General features: G+C 43.0%; 2 protein-coding genes across 13 annotated transcripts; one reads left to right on the forward strand and one right to left on the reverse strand.

The window, feature by feature from the left end:
• Positions 1–249: 249 nt before the first annotated feature.
• Positions 250–8,818, reverse strand: ZSCAN9 (zinc finger and SCAN domain containing 9). Of its 12 annotated transcripts, XM_074038652.1 has the most exons (6): positions 8,711–8,818; positions 6,558–7,046; positions 6,239–6,371; positions 5,954–6,063; positions 3,572–3,658; positions 250–1,185 (listed from the first exon to the last, which is right to left on the reverse strand). In XM_074038652.1, the coding sequence occupies exons 4-6, from the start codon at positions 6,015–6,017 to the stop codon at positions 569–571; spliced, it is 768 nt and encodes a 255-aa protein (XP_073894753.1). In that variant the 5' UTR covers positions 6,018–6,063; positions 6,239–6,371; positions 6,558–7,046; positions 8,711–8,818; the 3' UTR covers positions 250–568. The 12 variants fall into 12 exon arrangements, 11 of the variants coding, with proteins under 11 accessions (XP_073894753.1, XP_073894750.1, XP_073894749.1 ...); XR_012434098.1 differs by lacking the exon at positions 8,711–8,818 and having other exon boundaries at positions 6,558–7,276; XM_074038649.1 differs by lacking the exon at positions 5,954–6,063 and having other exon boundaries at positions 6,558–6,934.
• Positions 8,819–11,897: 3,079 nt separating this feature from the next.
• On the forward strand, positions 11,898–16,203 carry LOC102116250 (protein Tob2-like). Its single transcript, XM_065543091.2, has one exon. It carries the CDS (start codon positions 15,263–15,265, stop codon positions 15,608–15,610), a length of 348 nt encoding a protein of 115 aa, XP_065399163.1. The 5' UTR covers positions 11,898–15,262; the 3' UTR covers positions 15,611–16,203.
• The last annotated feature ends 240 nt before the right edge of the window (positions 16,204–16,443 follow it).

Consider the following 16,443-nt stretch of genomic DNA (forward strand, 5'->3'; position numbering starts at 1 on the left):
ATTTCCCTGTATGGCTGTTGTGAGGACCAACTATGGTTAAGTAAGTGGACACACACTGCAGACACTGAAACACACAGCCCATGCTGGTCACTTTCCAAGGGAGAGTCACATAGGTATCAGAGAGAAGCAGTAAGGTGGAAAAGGTGTTTATAGTGTAGACCCTGGTCACGGGGAACACCAAAGACCCAATTGTTATAAACCATCAGTATAACTCTGTTATCCTTTGTAGTTAAACACAGACACCAAATCTTTCAGGCATGCTGGCTCTAGCAGTGCCATTTATTATATTATTAGAAGGGTTTAGCAGCCGTCTCAAAAAATAAATAAATAAATAAATAAATAATAAATAAGAGGGACACAATTAGTAAGAATAAGAAAGAGGTAAAATGAACAAAAGGGAAAACAGTAGCTTCAAACACCCAACTTTCCTTTTAGGAAGTCCCTGGGCCGTAAGTCATTATTTGTTTCAAACACACTTAATGGAGAAAGGAAGAGAGAGGCATTTTCTAACCTCAAGCTACCCCACATGACTTGGCTGGTGATCTGGAAAACTTGCTCATAGCAAGCCCTAGACCAGCTCAGCCAGTGTGTGGATCTTCTGATGGCGAATGAGGTTGCAGTGTCGATTAAAGCTTTTCCCACATTCAATGCACTGGTGAGGTCGCTCCCCTGTGTGGCTTCTCTGATGTTCAATGAGAAATGAACGCCGACTGTAGCTCTTACTGCACTGGCTGCACTGATACGGCTTTTCTCCTTTGTGGATTCTCTGATGCTGGATAAGACCTGCACTCTGACTGAAGGCCTTCCCACACTCCTTACAGTGATACCGTTTCTGTATATTGTGGATTCCTCGGTGATTAAAAAGACCAGAACTTCGACTGAAGGCTTTCCCACACTCATTACATTCATAAGGTCTTTCTCCAGTGTGAATTCTTTGATGTCGAATGAGACCTGAGCTCTGAGTAAAGCTCTTCCCACATTCATCACATTTGTGTTGCCCCTCTCCTAAGAGGTTTCCCCACTGCCTCTCTATCCTGTCCGTATGTTCACCAACTTCTCTATGTGGGGGATCCTGCTGTGATAGCTCCCAGGTCTGCTCATTAAACATTTTCCCATGTGGTTCCACTATCTTAGGACAGTCTTTCCTTAGCACCAACTGTATGTCCTCAGTCTTGGTTATTTCATCTGAAACAAAGAAAAAGTCTAGGTAAATGTCACTTGTTCCCTGAGCATATGGGAAGGTGACTATGTCTATAAAAATATATCAAACGAAAGCAAGTGGGCTAGAAACAGAAGGGCTAGTGTGGTAACACCTTCCCCTAGGTAAGGAGGAAAGTTTGCCCTCTTTGGCAAAATGCAGGTCAGTCCATCCCCACGTAGACTTCAACTGGGGAGTTGTTTTTTTGTTTTGTTTTGTTTTTTTGAGACAGAGTGTTGCTGTGGAGCCCAGGCTGGAGTGCAATGGTGTGATCTCAGCTCACTGTGGCCTCCACTTCCCGGGTTCAAGTGATTCTCCTGCCTCAGCCTCCCAAGTAGTTGAAACTACAGGCACGCACCCCCATGCCCAACTAATTTTGTACTTTTAGTATAGACGGGGTTTTGCCATGTTGGATATCCTGGTCTCGAACTCCTGACCTCAGGTGGTCCACCCACCTCGGCCTCCCAAAATGCTGGAATTAAAGGCATGAGCCACTGCACCCAGTTGGCAGTATTTTTTTATACTTTTTCATGGGGAGGGATGGGTAAAGATCAGGGTGGCTTCTCTGGAGTCTTCCCTTAGACCTCTCTCTCCTTTCTGAGATAACCTCAAAGTGACCCTTTCCAAGGAAAGTTACTTAATGTATTCATTCATTCATTTTCAGAACAAGTATTAAACTTCTACTATTCTAGGTGCTTCAGGCAGCACAGTAGTCCCCACTTATCTGTGGTTTTACCCTACAAAGTTTCAGCTACCCACAGTCAACCACAGTTCACATATACTAAATGGAAGATTCCAGAAGCAAACAATTCTTTTTTTTTTTTTTTTTTTTTTTGAGATGAAGCCTCACTGTCGCCCAGGCTGCAGTGCAGTGGTGTGATCTTGGCTCACTGCAACCTCCGCTTCCTGGGTTCAAGCGATTCTCCTGCCTCAGCCTCCTGAGTAGCTGGGAATACAGGCACATGCCACCATGCCCGGCTAATTTTTTTTTTTGTATTTTTAGTAGAGATGAGATTTCACCATGCTGGCCAGGCTGGTCTTGAACTCCTGGCCTCATGATCCATCTGCCTTGGCCTCCCAAAGTGCTGGCACTACAGGCGTGAGCCACCGCGCCTGGCACAAACAATTCTTAAGTTTTAAATTTGGCACCATTCTGACTAGTATGATGAAATCTCATGCCATCTGGCTCTGTCTCACCCAGGACATTGAGTCCTCCTTTTGTCCAGCATATCCGCTCTGTACATGCTGCCTGCCTGTTGCACACCTAGTAGCCATCTTGGTTATCAGATTGACTGTTGCAGTGTCACAGTGCTTGTGTTGACATACCCCTTATTTTACTTAATAATGGCCCCAAACTGCAAAAGTAGTGAGGCTGGCATATTATTATAATTGTTCCATTTTATTATTAGTTATTGTTGTTAATCTCTTACTATGCCTAATTTATAAATTAAACTTTATCTTAGGTATGTATAGGAAAAAAACAGTATTACAGAGTTCATTCAGTATTAGCTTTGGTTTCAGGTATCTACTGGGGGTCTTGGAATGTATCCCCTTAAATAGTGGGGACTACCATAGTATATGACTTTTAAATCCACAATTATCCAAGGTGTATTCCCATCATAAGACCTTTGCTCTAGTGCTTCTCTCTTCCTGGAAACTTCTCACCTCAAATGAAAGCAAGGCCCTCTCTCTCGCTTCCTTCAAGTCTTTGTTCAACTCACCTTCTCAATGAGGTTTATCTTAATTCTTCTATTTAATATCATGATCTGTTTGCCTTATCCATAGCACTCTTAATCTCCCTTATCCTGTTCTATTTTTGCCTTATTCCACAGTCTCATCACCTTCTAACACACTGTATCATCTCTTTACTTTTATATTTATTATTGTCTCCCTCTTGCTACAATCTAATCTCTATGAGAGGAGGATCCTTCTGTTTTATCCCTGAGAATCATGCCTGGCACACAGTAGTTGCTCAAAAAATATTTGTTGAATGATTGAACAAATAAAAGGGAAAGGATTGAAACCAATTCTACTACTATGGCCTCAACCGACTGGCCCAGGAACTGGCATCTGGAGCAAAGGCTGCCACACAGGACTGGTCCATAATGAATAGTGTCCAGCCAACCCAATCAAACCCTTTCTGCTTGGAGGAGTTGAGGGTAAGAATGGAGAGAAACAGACCCAAACTGTCTAAACACTAAAGAGCAGATGCTATGGTATCCTTAGGATGTCTTGGGTTCCCCAGGTCTGATTTCACTTTACAACCCAGAAACAGGCTTAGGACAGCAGACCCAGACCTCCTCTTTTGACCAAAATATTTACATCTTTCTCCCACATCTAACTGTCCTGTCTCTCACACACAAGAATAAGTACCTCTTAGGACTCCTCTGTTGTTAGGCTGTGGTTCTCTTCCTCCTTTTAGCTGGGGGATCACAAGAGGTTTGGAAAATAAAAATGTGTCTGTAGAGAAGAGATGGGCCCCAAGTGTGATCAGTAGTGCCCTTTTGCTCAAACTTCATATTAAATCTGAAATCCATAAGGGAGCTGGGTAGAATATAAAAACTTGGACATTTCCCACCTTTCAATGATTACCATTTATATAACTTTCATGACTTATGAAGCACTTTCAAATATATTATCAAACTGACTCACCACAAAACTCCTTGATGTTATTATCCCATCTCTTTAAAGAACTATAGGAAAATACGGCAAGATACATATATATGGGTAGACAGACTATATAGAGAAACATCTGGAAAATATGCAGCAAAGTGACAAGAGTAGTTACCTCTAGGGAGTAGGTAGGATGTGCAGAACTTTCATTTTTTACTATATAAACTTTTGTATTATTTGGATTTTTAAATAATCAGCATTACTTAAAAAGAAACTCAAACTTACCTATTAAATATTGCTTGGCTAAAAATTTGAAAAGCTGGAACTTGAATTTGGTCCTTGTAATTTCAAACACTATGTTGTTTTATAATATTGGCTTTACCTAAATTTGTAACACATACCTGCACTGATATCCTACAAGGAGAACTCTACAATCTCTAGATGCCCTCTGGATACTCTCCTACAGCTATAGTAGATGCTTAATAAACACTTGTTGAATGATAGATGGATAGATGAGTGGACAGATGGAAAATGTAGACGTGCTTCTTGGAAAAGGGGGTTCTCAGCAGGGTTTTAGATGCAGTTTGGAAGGTAGAAGAAAGGAAATGGCTAGAAAATAAAAGGTCCAAGTTCATAGAGAGAGGAAAAAGAAAGAAAGAAATTGACTGGAGGCCGGGCGCGGTGGCTCAAGCCTGTAATCCTAGCAATGGGAGGCCGAGACGGCCGGATCACGAGGTCAGGAGATCGAGACGACCCTGGCTAACATGGTGAAACCCCGTCTCTACAAAAAAATACAAAAAACTAGCCAGGCGAGGTGGCGGGCGTCTATAGTCCCAGCTACTCGGGAGGCTGAGGCAGGAGAATGGCGTAAACCGGCGAGGCGGAGCTTGCAGTGAGCTGACATCCGGCCACTGCATTCCAGCCTGGGCGACAGCGTGAGACTCCGTCTCAAAAAAAAAAAAAAAAAAGAAATTGACTGGAAAGATGTTCATAAAGAGGAAAAATGATATCAGAAGCAATTTTAATCTGATAAAGTCATGGGAGCTATAGGAAGGTCTGCACAGAATTTATTCAACACATACACTTTAATTTAAATCGAGAGATGTGTTCCATGTAACAGAAATCCATAATTGCTAGGGTAAATGAAATAAACAGAAGCTAGAGACAAAGAGGCAAGGGAATTTGCAGCTTTGATGCATATGGGGGTAGTATGAAACTGAAAACAGCAGAACCTTGCTACAGATTGATTGTCAGAAGATTAACAAAAAGTCAGTAAGAGGGTATGATTTTATGTGTGGGAAATCAGACAAGCTGGAGATAATTCCTGCAGGGAGGGCTAGAATGGGGAAGCAGCTGATTCAGTCCCAAGTGCTCAGATCTATATCCACAAGGGTGGCCACTGCCACCATTCAGAAGATTACAGAGAAGGAAATGGTAAAGTCTGATTTCACTGGATTCTCCCATACAGTCTGCCACTTACTAAGCATATCTCATATCTTTCTACTGCAACTATGAACCCAAATCAGCAAGGGTGGCACTGGTGATTTGTGGCAATAGCGACCACGTATTAAGCATAATGCATGCCAGGTGCTTTTCATAAATTGTTTGTATTTGATGCTCACAATGACTTTCTGAGGTACATACTGGTTATGGACTAAATTGTATTCCCTCACATATGTTGAGGTCCTAACCCTCAATATGATTATAGTTGAAGATAGGGTCTTGAGGGAGGTACTAAAAGTTAAATGAGGTTATAAGGTAGGGCTCTATCTGGTAGGAATGGTATCTGTCCTTATAAGAAGATGAGAGAGCTTCCTCTCTCTCTGTATGCACACAAAGAAAGGCCATGTGAGGATACAGCAAGAAGATGGCCATCTATAAGCCAGAAAGAGGCCTCACCAGAAACCAAACCTGATAGCATCTTGATCTTGGACTACTAGCCTTCAGAAATGTGAGAAAATAAATTTCTGTTAAAGACAACCAGTCTGTGGTATTCTCTTAAGGCAGCGCAAGTAGACTAAACCAAAGCTATTATCAACCCCATTTTGTAGATGAGGGATCTGAGGTCAAGTGGTTAAGTAATCTGCCCAATACAAGCAGCTTCCATGAGGCGATGCCAGGATCTGAACCTGTCTGTCAAACCTTGAAGTCCATTCTCTGAAGCTGTGCTCCACAGCGATCCCTGAAAGCCTTCCTCATGTACCATGCATCAGAACTCCAGAGAGCTTCCAGGATGGTACTCAGAGAGAAGTCTGCACACAGGGAGAAGGGTCAAAGATGAGCACACTAGGGTCTAAGAAGCACTGAACATTGCTGCTATCTGGTAAGGAGTCTTTGGATCTCCTGTTTTCCCAGCTCTGGGTTTATTGTTTGTTTTTGCTTGACCAGGTGAGATTCGTTCAACATCAAATAAATGCTGTCCCTCACCTGTCTCTCCAATAGAATGGCACTTCAGAGCAGAGTCACGTGTGGGCTGGGACTGAAGGCTCAGTGGTGTCTGCTCTGCTAGAGGCACCATCTCTTTAGAGAGGACTTCTTGTCTGTGTCTGTGGGTTACCATCTGGAGACAAAAAGACAAGATTTGACTTTTGAAGAAATTAACTGTCTGAAATAAACACTTCCAAAAAAGAAGGAAACAGGAAGGAGAGTATTTTGTCACCAATGTCAAGGAGACACAAAGCAGAGGATACAAGGATTCTTGGCATGCCAAAATACACTTTTTTCTCTAGCAAATCTCCCTTCCTACCTCGTGTTGTGGTTCATCGAGCTCTCTCTCCAGATCCTCCAGCAAAATCACAGCCTCTTCTCCACTCTCTGGACAGTGTTCCCTCACCCAGTCCTGGAGCTCCTTGGGCAGGATGGACAGAAACTGCTCCAGCACCAGCAGATCCAAAATCTGCTCCTTTGTGCTCACTTGTGGCCTCAACCACTGGTAGCAAAGTTCCTGGAGTCGGGTAAGAGCCTCCCTTGGTCCAGGGGTCTCTTGGTAGCACAGCTGTCGAAAGTGCCTTCGGAAGATTTCCCTTGCCAGTGGATTATTGCGTTTCAATCTGGATTCCTGCCTTTGGAGGTGACTTTTTGCTTCCACTTTCATTGTCAGAAGTTCTTCCCATGCCTGGGGAACTTGAACACCCAGGGATAAAACCTCCTTTGAGTTTGTATTCATCTTGACCTTGAACAACTTAAAAGGTACCCTCCAACTGCAGCTATGCTTCAAGACAAACCTTGGAGGCGCCTGCCTAAGCAGTAAAAATAAATTATTTATATGGAAAAATGACAATAACTGATGACAGAAACTGATAATATAAGCATTTATCATAGGCCCTAAAGCTCTCCTCTGAAAGTGATTTGGTGACCAAAGGATGGAAATAATGGAAATATATATATATTCATAATGTGCAAAGAGTATAGGCTTTTAAGTTACCCAGATATGGGTTTTCTTTCTTTCTTTCTTTTTTAAAAACAGGGAATTTCACTCTGTTTCCCAGGCTAGAGTGCAGTGGCATAATCACAGCTCACTGCAACCTCAAACTCCTGGGTTTAAGCGATCCTCCCACCTTGGCTTCCCAAAGTGCTGGGATTACAGGTGTCAGCCACCACACCTGACCCAGACCTAGGTTTTATTCTGATCCTAACATTTACTAATTGTGTGACCTTGTGCCAAGTTTTTAAATTTTCTTTCAGTCTTTGTTTCTTTATGTGAAAAAGAAATAGCAATAATACTTTACAGAGTTCGTGGAGGAAAACAGCCCATGAATTAGGGACTGCACAGATCACTCAGAAAGTCTGAATAAAAAGTTTGAGCTCACTGTATAAACATCAAATTAGAGAAAGAATAAATGGAAATACTATTACTGTCGACTAAATGAATGAACCAACATTTACTTTACTATTTACTTCAGTTTTCTTAAATTAATCTTCAAAACAACCACTTAAAGTTAGTATTATTTACACTAAATTTACAGAAAGAAAGGCTTGGGTGGATTCCAAGCCCTGGAGCTTTCCACACCGCCCTGCTGCTACTTAAGAGTAACAGTCAACATTGCACAAGTCTACAATATGCTTTCAGATACAAGACCATATTTCATCCTCACAATTACCCACTGAGGTTTTATTGTAATAATTATTTCATTAGATAAGAAATGGAAGCCAGGGAAAGTTAGGTAGATTGCCCAAGGTCAACTTCTTTGTGAGGACAATCCTAAGAAGCCTAAGAAGCCAAAGAAGCCCAAGGGAGAAGTTTTCTCCAGAGACCCGGGCAGCGCCTGAAACCCCGGGGGTGTTCCCAAAATGTGGGTCTCCAAAATGTCAGAAAGCACAGCGCAGCAGCTTAACTGCAGCTTGACAGGCTCTGTGGCAGACATCTGGGGAATCTGAATTGGGAGGTGGAGAGAAGTACAGGGAGCCCCAGAATATGCACCTTTAACGGGCTCCTCAGTGATTTGTATGTATTATAAGGTTTGAGAATCAAAGAACTAAGGAAATCGGGAACTGTCACATTCTGTACTTTAAAACCAGTCCATTCAACGCCCCTTAATTTGCTTTTAGAATCTAGAGGTAAGAGGGTATACGGGCTCTCCATCTTGAAGGCTGCCAAAGTCTTAACTGTCCTTAACTTCCTCTCCCGGGGGTTTCTTTCCCTGAGTCCTAAGCCTGTTGTCGTTATTCACCGAGGTGACCCTTTCGCCTCGCAGTCCTCCTACAACCCTTTCTTGTACAATGTCCCCACAGCTGGGGATGACCACCCTGGTCTAGGGGACGCCTGAAGCCGGCCGGCACTGACCGCGGCCCCCTCCTTCGTCTCCCACTTCCCAGAGGCTGAGGTTCACTTTCCACACCCCTTTCCCAGCCCCACCCTCCCCAACACTCCTCCATTCCCGGCCCCCACAGCCAACTCACGAGACCCGGAACGCGGGAGGAGGGAGAGGGGGTTACCGGCCCGGGGTTGCTAGGCGCGCTGCACGAACAATGGTAGGGCGGGGAAGATGCCCACCCCTCCTCGAAGGCGGACGAGCAGAGGCACTTCCGGGCCGGTCTAGGATTCCGTGTCTCGTTGTCCGGCGTCCACCTTGCCTCGGGCTCAACCCCTAATTTCCTGGCGTCCAGTTCTTTTTCAGCAGTGATCACATAAACAGAATGTCATACGTGTATGGGCCGCACACAGGTTTTAAACGGAAAACGTTGATGAAGCATAGACCGTTAACTATTGAAAATGCTGATTTTAAAAGCATTTTTAAAATTAATACATTATTTATGGTTTAAAAAACCCTCAGACAATACCAAAATTAATAAAGTAAAATGTCAAACCCCACCTACCCCTCCTTAGTCCCATTCCCTGAGGCAGCCACTTGCCACCGTTAGCCTGGAATTTGTATATCATTGTGATCCTCTCACACACGGCGGCATTATTTTATATTTAGCCTTTTCTCCCCCGCTTATTTTAGCGTTTTCACTTCATATATCCTAAACAGTTTTACTCATCATGTAGGTCTAACTTATTCTATGGGTGCATAATAGTCCATAAAGCAATTTATTTGTCCAGGCCCCTACGTATTCTTTATTTAGGCATCTGCTTGCCTGCCTGCCTGCCTTCTTTCCTCCCTCCCTTCCTCTTTTCCTACCTCCTTCCCTCCCTTCCTGCCTTTCTCCTATCCTCCTTTCCTTTTATTTCTTTCTTCTTTTTGTTTTTTTGTTTGTTTGTTTTTGCTATAAAAGTTTTCTGGAGTTTTAGTAATAATATGATAATACAAAATCAAACCAAAACCAATTAAATAAATTTGTCACCCAGGCTGGAGTGCAGTGGCACCATCATAGCTCACTGCAGACTCCAACTCCTGGCTCAAGCAATCCTGCTTCAGCCTCCTGAGTAGCTGGGACTACAGTCACACACCACCTTGCCCAGCTTTTTTTTTGGCGGGGGGAGGTAGAGATCAGTGTCTCGATTTCTTGGCCAGGCTGGTGTCTAACTTCTGGCCTCAAGCGATCCTCCCACCTCGGCCTGGCAAAGTGCTGGAATTACAGGCATGAGCCACCATGCCCAGCCTTAAATAAACTTTATTGGTACAAAAGAGCATAATTGTAGGTGCTGTTAGTCATTCATCAGTTTTACTATGCCAACTAGAATGATGGTGCTACATAGATTAAATTATATTCTGTTTGTTTTAACAGAATCTTATCATTTATTTTATTAAAGCAGTAAGAAAGTATCTTGTGTGTTAATGGAGGCTCCATGATCTGTTTAAACTCCAAAACGGTAGTAGCTCTGAAAATTTATTTATTGTTTTCCTCAGCCTAGCCTTCTGAGGTCATTAAATAAACCTGAGTTTTATGCTTTACTTCTATTTCTTTCAAATATCCGATAAGTATATAATCATCAAGAGCACTAACATGCAGAAAATTTGCTCAAAAATTCACATCACTTTTTCCACCATAACATGTTCACTTGCAAATCCCTCATTACAAACTTTCCTAACAAACTATGAAATGAGAGTAAATGCTCAACTTCTCTTGGACTTGAATAGACTATATAAATATGTTATTCTTTTCCATTTTGGATGACCATCTGTGACAAGTAAACGCGATTTAATATTTGTATGAAACTTCTTAAATGTCTCACTGGCAGTTGGTTAGGGTCTCTCACTGGTTTATACGTGTTTGCTAAGTGGGTCAACTATAGGGCTCAGGCAGGCTCCAGCTCAGAGTCAAGTGGGCAGCACATTGGACTTCACAGTGGTTAAACAGCCCTGATAGAGACTAGCTTTCATTTTTCTGTTTCGGGGAAGATTCCACTATAGCAATACTTTGATGAGTGTCCTGGGACAGAAGAGATTATTTTTAACTTATAATTGGAAATCCCCACTGAATATTGAAAATGCCATACCAACTCAAAGACAAGAAATACTGACTGCAAAATCAGTCCAAAAGGTTGAGGATTACCTGAATCTAGAAGCAGACGTATTGAGATACTAACTCTGCTGTGGGTTATGCCATAAGCTAAAAAAAATTAAAATGAAATAAAGCAAAAAAAGAAAAAGAAAGAAAGGGCAAGCAAGAAGGAAGGAAGCAAAGAAGGAAGGAAGGAAAAGAAGAAAGAAAGAAAGAAAGAAAGAAAGAAAGAAAGAGAGAGAGAGAAAGGGAGAAAGAAAGGAAAAGAGGGAGGGAGGGAAGAAGGAAGGAAGGAAGGACTTGGAGGATTGGTGACAAAGAGATTATTGATGGAACTAGCTTGCATGTGGATAGATCTCTTAGAATGGATACCAAATGTACAAATATTTGTATCCTATATGAATCTTCATTAACCTACTGTGTCAGAGGGTTTCAGTAAGCAAGTGAACAAGATGATGTTGAAAGAGAACATGGACTCCTCCTCTTCACAGCCTACTGGGATCCCTCCTTAAGCTTGAAAATAAAGGAAAAATTGTGAGTCCCTTCAAGGGAAATTCCGGGCACCCTGCAACCAGCAACTAGGGAAATAAATTAATAACCTGCTAAGCAAGAAGATAATAATAGCACAAACAATAGTCACTCAAGTGAGTCAGTCATGAGATGTTTGTTTCCTTATAGAAACTAAAGATAACATGTTGACATATGTCCTTGAGTTGAGTTGTTTTTCAGAAACCAGGACCTCCACTAGATGGAAAATGTTGGTCACTGTCATATAGACCTTGACAAACAGGAACCAGAAGATGGATAAGGAAGTCCTAGAAATTTTCCAGCCTTTAACTCACATTGGAGAACCCCCTCATCCATGGCTTAAAAACTCTTGCTTGTAAGCCATCTTACAAAGATTTCAGATCTTAAGTGTTAGTGGCCCATTAACCTTGCTTGGTGCTCTGCAATAAATGCCTTACTTTCTCTCACTGCAAATCCTAGTGTCAATGTTTGGCTTTGCTGCACTGGAGAAGCAGACCCAAGTTTTGTTGCTTAACAATCTGCTCTATGGATATCAGCAACTCTTTTTTCAGCTATTTCAGCATTTGCTCAAGAAACTTTTGAACATAGGGACCATGCCTGCCATGATGAAGGCCGTACATAGGCTCAAAAAACAAGACAAAAGCTTTTCTGTTGAAATCCAATTTGCAAGAGCCAAAACCAATCCTAATCCCTAGATATGATGTAATATCACAGTGGAAACAGCCAGTCACCTGATGGTAAATTGATTACATTCAACTCTTTCCATGATGGAGAGGACAAAACTTTTCTTCAAAGCAATAGACACTTTGGGATTTGGATTGACTTTTCATACCTACCATGCTCTGTCAGTACTGACTTGTTGAAAGCCCCACTTACACCAGCCTCAACTTAGGTGGGCATTAAAATATAATGATTCGGTTTTTTCCTTTTTTTTTTTTTTTTTTTTTTTGAGACGGTTCAACTTGTTCTTGTAAATCCTTTCCTGTCCCTTAATGGTGCCTTGAGCAGCTCCCATAGCTTTCTGGCAATTTTAAGTATTAAAGGTCTTATTCAGTTTATTTTTAATTTTAAATTGTATTGTTTATTGAATAAGTTACATAGCCAAGGATTCAAAATATAAGAGGTACAAAAGGGCATGCATTGAAAAATCTCTGTGATATTTTAAATTTTGTTATGTGTGATGACGATATTGTAGTTCTGCAGGAAAATGTTCTTACTTTTTAGGGATGGGTACTGAAGTATTCAAAGATGGTACGCCATGATGTCTATAATTTAATTTAAAATACTTCAGCAGAGAGAAAGAAAGGTGGGGAGTTAAATATGACAAAATATGAACAATTATAAAATCTAAATGATAAGTATATAGATGTTCATTACACATTATATAACATAAACTAGAAATAAAATCCAATCCCCACCCCAACCCTGGCCAACTAAACAGACCCCTTGTGGCAAAAGTGATACCAGAAAAAACTTAAAAACTGAATTCCCAGCCCTGACAGAGTGAGAGGTCAGACACGACGACTCATTATACCCTCCTCCCTTTTGTGGTTTAGACACAACTGACCAGCATTAAAGTTAAAATAGAGATCATTAGACTGATAGAATAGATTCTTTGTGGCAATAAGATACCAAATTATAAGCAGGACCTAAGTCCATGCCAGGGAAGGGTTAAGTCACGCATCCTTTCACTTAAAGAAGAAACTATATTCTAACTGACACAGGTTTTCCTTTTTCTCTGGCAGCTAAACAAGCACTGGCCCTGAGATAAGCAATATTCAAACAATTTGCAGCTACACTAGATGCTGACTAACTGTACCTTCTTCCATCAACTGTAACTATAGCTTTGATTGGACATGAGACTGATTTCAGTAGCTTTCTCCTGATAAGACCAATCATGGACTGATTCTAGCCCTTTTACAGAGATTGCGCACTTCTGTGCTCTCCTGTCCTAAAGTGACCATTTGACATATAGAGCCTAGTTGTAATACATGCAAATGTTAAGTCTCCACTTCAAAGTGAACATGTAACATGCATGTTTGTTCAATGTGCATGTGTCATGGCCCCTTCCTGAATATTCATAGCTCCTTCAGTAACCTGTTGAATATGTATGTTTGGTCAACTCATTCAGTATAAAGCTTCCACTTCAACCCCTCCTCCTTCAAAGTGCCTGTCTCTGGATGTGGCCGGAGGAAGGCTTCCCAGCCTGCAGTTTGGCCACCTGGCAGGCTGTAACCCTTAAGAAGAAATACAGTCTTTTCTCTCTTTTTCCAAATTTGTACCTTGTGATCTTTTCTTTAAGTTAAAAATACATAAACCTTTGGGAGCAGATGTGTTTCCAAATTCAGGTTTTTGTTTTTTTTTTAATTTTAGAAGATAATGTGCATACACTGTATATAATGTAACTTCCAGCAGAGTTTCAGAGCATATCAAACACCTCAATATTTCTGCTTTGAGATTTATGATTAGTCACTTTAAATGAGTTAAAGGCTATAAAGAAGTTTAGGTTTTCCCCTCAGATAGATTGTAGTGCCAAATTTATGGAGGAAAGATTTGGAGTTTTTAGAATTTTATGGATTTCAGAACTGTGATTAAGGGATCCTGGATATGCACTAGTCTATTTTCTGTGTTTTTTGCATATTTAAACATTTTCAAAATAAAAATTTGTTAAATAAAAATATACAATCTATTCCTACCACTAGTCACGTAATTTCATTCACTAGAAACAGCCAAAGGTATTGATTTCTTTTTTTTCTTCTAGACAGGGTCTCTCTCTGTCGCCAAGGCTGGAGTGCTGTCACCAAGGCTGGAGTGCAGTGGCACGATCTCAGCTCACTGCAACCTCCACCTCCCAGACTCAAGAGATTCTCCCACCTCAGCCCCCCAAGTAGCTGGGGACCACAGGCATGCACCACCATGCCTGAAGAATTTTTGTATTTTTAGTAAAGACGGGGTTTTACCGTGTTGCCCAGGCTGGTCTCGAACTCCTGAGCTCAAGTGATATGCTCCCCTCCTCATCCCAAAGTGCTAGGATTCCAGGTGTAAGCCACCATGCCCGGCCTTCATTCCTTATACAGCCTTTCAGAGATATTTTAGGTATGTAGAAGCAAATATTTATATATAATTTTGCCCTGGGATTTTACAGAAATAGTAGAAATTTTTCCTGTAGCCATACATACAAAGCTGCATCTCTATTTTGACAGCTGCATACTATTTCATTATGCAGCCAGTCCTTTATTGATGGGCAATTAAGCTATTAATATTTCCTATCACTTTCCATTTATAAACCCTGCTGAGCTTCAGACACGTATTATCTTACATATAATACGTGTGTGAGTCTGTCTCTAGGATAAATTCCTAGAAGTAGAATTCCTGCGTCAAAGAATATGCACATTTAAAAAATGTATAGACTTCAGGCCCGGGCGCTGGAAGGTGGGGGTCTTCCGCGGAGAAAAGCCAGCAGCTCGAGCGACGCAGGGCCAGGAGGGCAGGACCGCGCCGCGGCCACAGCCCGGAGCTTCTTCAGCCCCCCGACACGGGCCACCCTCCGGTCTGTTCTCCCCGCCCGGTCGCCGCCCGCCAGCCCTCCATCCCCCAACCGCCCGACCTCCTAAGTAAGAGCTGAAAGAATCATTTTTGAGAGTCATGACCCATAGCTGCCTGCTTCGTCCCCCAACCCTCGACGACGAAAAGGACTTCGTCCCCCGGCCGCGCGGCTCCGGGGAAGGAAGACAGAGCGACCTCCGCCGCGCGCTCAGGGCCACTCTAGAGGGAGAAGCCGCCCCGAGGCCGGCAGAGCGCCCAGCCGCGGCGGAGACCCGAAGCCTTCCGGAGCCCAAGGCTGTGCACCGGCCCTGTGCTGATTCTCTGCCTAGGAAAGGACCATGCAGCTTGAGATGAAAGTACCCCTGGACTTCATCATTTTCTACTCTTGTATAACAAGCTGCTCTGGCGCTTCTGAAAAAGAAATAAGAAGTCCACTGGTACCCTGACAAACCGCTGAAGGGCTCTGGCTTCCACCATGTCCACATTGGGGAGATGGTGGACCCCTTTGGGGAGCTGGCCGCCAAGCGAAGTGGCCTGGCAGTGGAAGATGTGCGGGCCAATGTGCCTGAGGAGATAAGCATATGGATTGACCCCTTCGAAGTGTCCAACCAGATTGGCGAGAAGGGAGCAGTGAAAGTGCTGTACCTGGATAACAGTGAGGGCTGCGGGGCCCCAGAGCTGGACATGGAGATCAAGAGCAGTTTCAACCCTGACGACCAGAATACTCGTGCCTACCGGAAGCCAGGACAGCTCCTTGTCCAACTCCCCGTCGCCATGCTTTTCCCATCACCCAACCCCACCTTCATCCTCTGCCTCGCCAGCCCATCACCTTCACCATAGACTCCTTTGCTGCCACCAAATTAGGCTCCATGAAGATAAAGAAGAGCGGTGGGGCAGCAAGTGGTAGAGGAGCAGCCAGCGGTGAGGCAGGTGGCCAGCAGCTACCACAGTAGCCTCCATGGCCCGCTTCAGCACCAACAGCTTGTTGAAACACAAGAGTCTTTCTCTGTCTATGCATTCACTGAACTTCATCCCGCTCAACCGGGCCCTCAGTCCTAGCTCTCGCCCAAGGCCACGTACAGTCTCAAGTACAACAGTGGCGGCTCGCTCAGTTTCTTCTTTGATGGGGCCGATGGCCAGGGCAGTGGCACCCCATCCCCCTTTGGAGGCAGTGGGACTGTCACCTGCAACAACAGCAGCTTCTGCATGGTCTAGATATTTGGAGGTGGCACCACCCGCCTCTTCCTGGAGAAGCCACCCTTCATGGAAGGCCTCAGCTACAACCTGAACACCATGCAATATCCTAGTCAGCCCTTCCAGTCCATGGTGCTGGCCAACTGACCGTCTACCTGCCCTGGGGCCAGGCACCCAAGACCACAGAAAAGAGAGAAAAAGAAAAGGAAAGGCAAAAAAAAAAAAGAGGAAAAGAAAAATGTACAAGAAGATTTTCAATTTTCTCACTCTCACTTCTACAAAAAAAGATCTAGTGCAGGCACGGAATGGGAGGGGCTCCCAAAGCACCAAAATGTGTTTAACTTACCCCCTACCACTTACTACTCGCCCATCGGCCTGTAATTTGGTTGGTTTGGGTTTTATATTTCTTTTTTCTGTCTTCGTTTTTTTAACATGTAGTTCTCTATACAACATCTTTAAGTGGTGGCTTCCTTTGCTAA

Source organism: Macaca fascicularis, chromosome 4 (assembly GCF_037993035.2).
Source record: "Macaca fascicularis isolate 582-1 chromosome 4, T2T-MFA8v1.1".
Taxonomy (NCBI): domain Eukaryota; kingdom Metazoa; phylum Chordata; class Mammalia; order Primates; family Cercopithecidae; genus Macaca; species Macaca fascicularis.

Excerpts from the sequence above, each read along its gene's own strand:
- ZSCAN9 (XM_015449716.4), bottom strand. The coding sequence starts at position 7,130 with ATGATAAATGCTTATATTATCAGTTTCTGTCATCAGTTATTGTCATTT. Across the intron at positions 6,372-6,557 it reads TCGATGAACCACAACACGAG|ATGGTAACCCACAGACACAG; the intron begins GTAGGAAGGGAG and ends TTTTGTCTCCAG. Across the intron at positions 3,659-6,238 it reads CCATTCTATTGGAGAGACAG|ACACATTTTTATTTTCCAAA; the intron begins GTGAGGGACAGC and ends TCTTCTCTACAG.
- LOC102116250 (XM_065543091.2), top strand. The coding sequence starts at position 15,263 with ATGGTGGACCCCTTTGGGGAGCTGGCCGCCAAGCGAAGTGGCCTGGCA.